A 4,253-nucleotide genomic window follows, 5' to 3' on the forward strand; every position below is an offset into this window, starting at 1 on the left:
ATATCCAGATCGTGCATCAAAACAACTGATGAAGTTGGCGTTGCCCACCTTTTGTAGTACGTCCTTTACATCTGGAATTGGAAATCCATCGTTTGTTGAATGTTTGTTAACGTAACGATAATCCACTGCCAAACGTACGCCTCCGTTATTTTTTAACACGCATACCACTGGGCTAACCATCTCACTGTTCGAAGGTACAATGATATCTTGTTCCAACATCTCTTTGAGCTGACGCTTTACTTCCCCCATGAGTAACTCGGGAATTTTGTAGGCTTTTAAACGTTTGGGTTTAAATCCTTCATTAACTTCAATACGATGTTGCGTTCCTTTAAAAAGTCCTATTTTCGTGGAGAATACGGCTGAGAATTCTTTAATCAAGTCAATCAATTCTCGACTTTCTTGTTTTTCTAGGTCACTAATGTGTATCTCCTCCTCGTTGATTTTTTGTTTGTTTTCTTTCTGTTTTTTTTCATACGTATCTAATACGCCAAAATCTGAATCATTCTCTCGAAGAATAACACAGGTATTGATCATGGCCTCTTCAATTCTTTTATGGAATCCATGAAGTTTATTGGCATGCACATGATATTTCTTTCCTTCCAACTCAACTAGGTACGAATAAGGTGACTTCACTTTCGCAATAGACGCCGGTCCTTGCCATTGGTTATACCATTTGCTTTTCATCTTCAAGGGTGCGAGCATAATGACCGAGTCGCCAACTTTGAAATGTTTGTCTTTCGTGCGAAGATTGTAATTACGTGTGTAACGCTGCTGTTCCTTCTCTGAATAGTATGCTGCATAATTCTTCGCCAATTCCAGATTGTTTTTAAGATTTTGGAGATATTCTGATCCTCGGCCAACATTTAAAGGAAATTCTCGTTCACCTGTCCAGTTTTCTTTCATCACTGTTAACGGGCCTCTCGGCAACGTTCCATACAATAATGTAAATGGACTTATATGGGTCGTGGCAGAAGGTCGTTCTCTCAAGCACCAAAGTACAAATGGTAATACTTTGTGCCAACTACGTGGATGATCTTTGGCAACCTTGTATATCATCGTCTTCAGGGTTCTGTTACATCTTTCAACAACGCCCGAAGCTTCTGGATGTTCGGGTGTGTTAAATCTAGGACAGCACCCCAACCGTTTCAACATCTCCTTTGTGAGTTGACTCGTGAAGTTTGTTCCGCAGTCAGAGCTGATTATTTTTGTAATGGAGTGTGTCATGAATATCTGTAATAAAACTTCACAAGTGGCCTTCGCACTCAACGATCTGAGAGGGTAGGCCATGGGCCAACGCGTGAATAAGTCAACTGCTACCAAAGCGTAATTATATTCCGGTTTAGGTCCTATTTCCGTGATCATCGGTCCAATGCAATCTATAACCAAATGACTGAATGGTAATTCGTCGTTTCGAGGTATCGGTGTGATGGGAACTTGTTGATCTCTTTTAATTGGTGCTCGGAGTTGACAAATCACACACGTTTTACAGTACTGTCGTACCTTTTCTGTCATATCTGGAAACCAGAAATTAATCCGATACGATAACGCGTTGTCTTATACGCCATATGCCCTGCAAATGGGGCATCGTGTCCCAGATGTAATATGGTTTGGATTCTCGAAATAGGGAGACACAATTGTTTTACCTTATGTCCTAATATTTCTTCACGATGATACAACAGACCCTCTTCTATGAAGAAGTTGTGTTTTCCGGTTTTAGCGTATTCCCAACACCTTTTTAATGATTCACACGCTAGTTGTTCTTCAAGGAGTGTTGATTTTTCAGCAACCGCGCTATCCCTACTTCCCGTCTCTTCTAAATCGGGTTTGTCAACTTCCTGGTCTTCGTCGGTTGATTCTTCTACGTCAGACGTCGGATCTTGTCTCTTCACTTTTGCTTCATTTACCGACTTCCCTATTTCCCTTTCAACTAGTTTGACTTCGACGGTCACTGGATTTACTTGTTCGGTTTTGTCAACCACCGGGTTATCGCAGGTTAATTCGTTTCTCTTACTTGCCGAATCCTGCATCTTTTGCAGCTTCATTGATTCATCAATTTCTGACAGGTTTGTTTGTGGAATCGGGACGTCATAGAATTTCATCTCCTCGATCAAGTCAACGACACTTGGAGTTAATAATAGCCCTTCACAAAGTTTGGGAACAATTGCGCAATATATCTTCACTACTGGCGCAATATTTGTTTGTGTCTTATCCTTACAAGTAGGTTTGATCTGAATCCATACACCTTTCGTATGGTCGAAATGTTGTCCAATTCCCTTTATTGCTATAGTGTCTACCGGCTGTAATTTTAACTGGTAGCTGATCTCTTCACTGATGCAGCATATTTCTGATCCACTATCAATTAACGCCTTTTGATCAATCTCGTCGTTAATATTTACTTCGATGTACTTGCGATCATAAAATTTGTTTGCTTCAATGACAACTTCCTTTGTTCTTATTGGTGATTCGATTTCAACTGGTCTCTGCGTTTTTTTGTCCGTCTCACAGCGCATGACGTTTCTAGTGGCCGTAGGTGTAATTCTATTTTTCCATGTACAGTGCTTTGCAATATGACCAATCTTCCCGCAAGAAAAGCAGGTTTGTTTGGGTGAAGCTGATTTGTTGTTGCTACTTCTATACATCTGGTGCTCATTTTCTCGAAATGATTGTATCTGATTGATACTCTCCGGCATACATGTATTGTCGCTCGAAACTTTCATGTTCAGTTTCATATTTGTCGATCGTTTGTGCCAACACGTCAGGACTCATCCAGGAAGCTGCTTGCTCTTGTGACAAAATAAATTCCAGAGTATGTCTTGATAGCAACTCTTTCATTCTATCTGCACATATCAATTTCATTGCATCTTCTAATCCCGTAATGTTACGGTTTTGAAAATAGTGGTTCAGCGTGCCGTATAATTTCGCCCCGAAACTCGTGTACGATTCGCTTTTCTGTCTTCTCAGGACAAAGAATTCATCTCTCAATTTTGTCGGGTTTAACCTGAACTCCTGCAGAATGAGTCTTTTAATTTCGCTATAATCCTTCAGACCGTCGGCGGAAATAGTATGTAACCACGTTTTGGCCTTTTCGTTCAAACTCATTATCAACAAATTGGCTTTAATTTCTCCGTCTACGTGATAGTTTCGAAAAATTTTCTCTACGTGTTCAAAGAATGCAGGAATATCTCTTGGCTCTAACGGACACGTTCCTATCAGATGTTTTAACGACTCCGCGAAAAATCGAGTCTGTTGCATTAGTTTTATCGTGTTATTATCCTCACTAGCATCATTGGCCACTTTTCGATTATTCATACCTTCTACCTCTAGTCGTCGAATTTCTAATTCTTGACTCTTAAGCCTGAATTCGGCTTCATCTTTTTCACGCTGTCTGGCCATCTCTGCTTCATCTCTTTCACGCTGTCTGGCCATCTCTGCTTCATCTCTTTCACGCTGTCTGGCCATCTCTGCTTCTTTGAACTTATATTCCCTCTCATCTTTTTCTCTTTGTCTACCAATCTCCGCTTCTCGAAGCCTATACTCCATTTCTAACTGTTTCCTTTCGTATAAGGTCAATCCACCTTCAGCATCTTTCGACACAGCGCCCTCCGCCGCAACACTGCATGGAGAATCAGCGCTGTCCGCCAAAATTGTTGCCCACGTTTCTAACAGCTGTGATCGGCTCATCAATCGTACACTGGCTTCGTCGATTGATCTCTTCAGTAGCTTCCTTGTTATTTGTTTGTTCGACAGACGTTGTAATTTTTGTTGTTTCATCTTCGTCAATCGATCCATTATAATTCTGAATTCTCAACTTACAACAAACGTACAACAAATGTAACAACTTATAACTAAGTATTTAATTAATCTTTTTATATAAATGTCAAAACGTCCTATTAGTTATTTAATTAATCACCAATTAAATAACTACCCCACTTCTGGTACCAATGTAACGGGTTCGATATTAACTAAACACAACGACAGATATATTATTAATCCTCCTTTATTAAAACCTAACTAAATAATTATTCGAATAAACCAAATTAATGAAAATGCAACAATACAATACTCAATTTTACTAACGTCAACTCCGACCCAAGAGCCACATAAAGGAAAGAGAGCTAACTTATTTGCGTAGGCTATTTATAGGCATGCACGGTGCTCTCTCCTAGGTAAGCGCTTGTACTTTGGTCTAGTAATCGACCCACGTGACCATACGGCGCTCTCTCCTAGGTAAGCACACGTGCTTTGTGCTAGTA

General features: G+C 40.2%; 1 protein-coding gene across 1 annotated transcript in view; it reads right to left on the bottom strand.

Moving 5' to 3' along the window:
- Nucleotides 1–3,789, bottom strand: part of HELRODRAFT_165053 (hypothetical protein) — a gene marked incomplete at both ends in the record, with an annotated part of 5,452 nt that extends 1,663 nt beyond the window's left edge. The window contains 2 exons of the mRNA XM_009030952.1: nt 1,732–2,653; nt 2,712–3,789. Of these exons, the coding sequence (XP_009029200.1) occupies nt 1,732–2,653; nt 2,712–3,789 (2,000 nt within the window). The remainder of the gene's footprint in view (nt 1–1,731; nt 2,654–2,711) is intronic.
- Nucleotides 3,790–4,253: the final 464 nt, after the last annotated feature.

This window comes from Helobdella robusta, assembly GCF_000326865.2.
Source record: "Helobdella robusta unplaced genomic scaffold HELROscaffold_7, whole genome shotgun sequence".
Lineage (NCBI taxonomy): Eukaryota > Metazoa > Annelida > Clitellata > Rhynchobdellida > Glossiphoniidae > Helobdella > Helobdella robusta.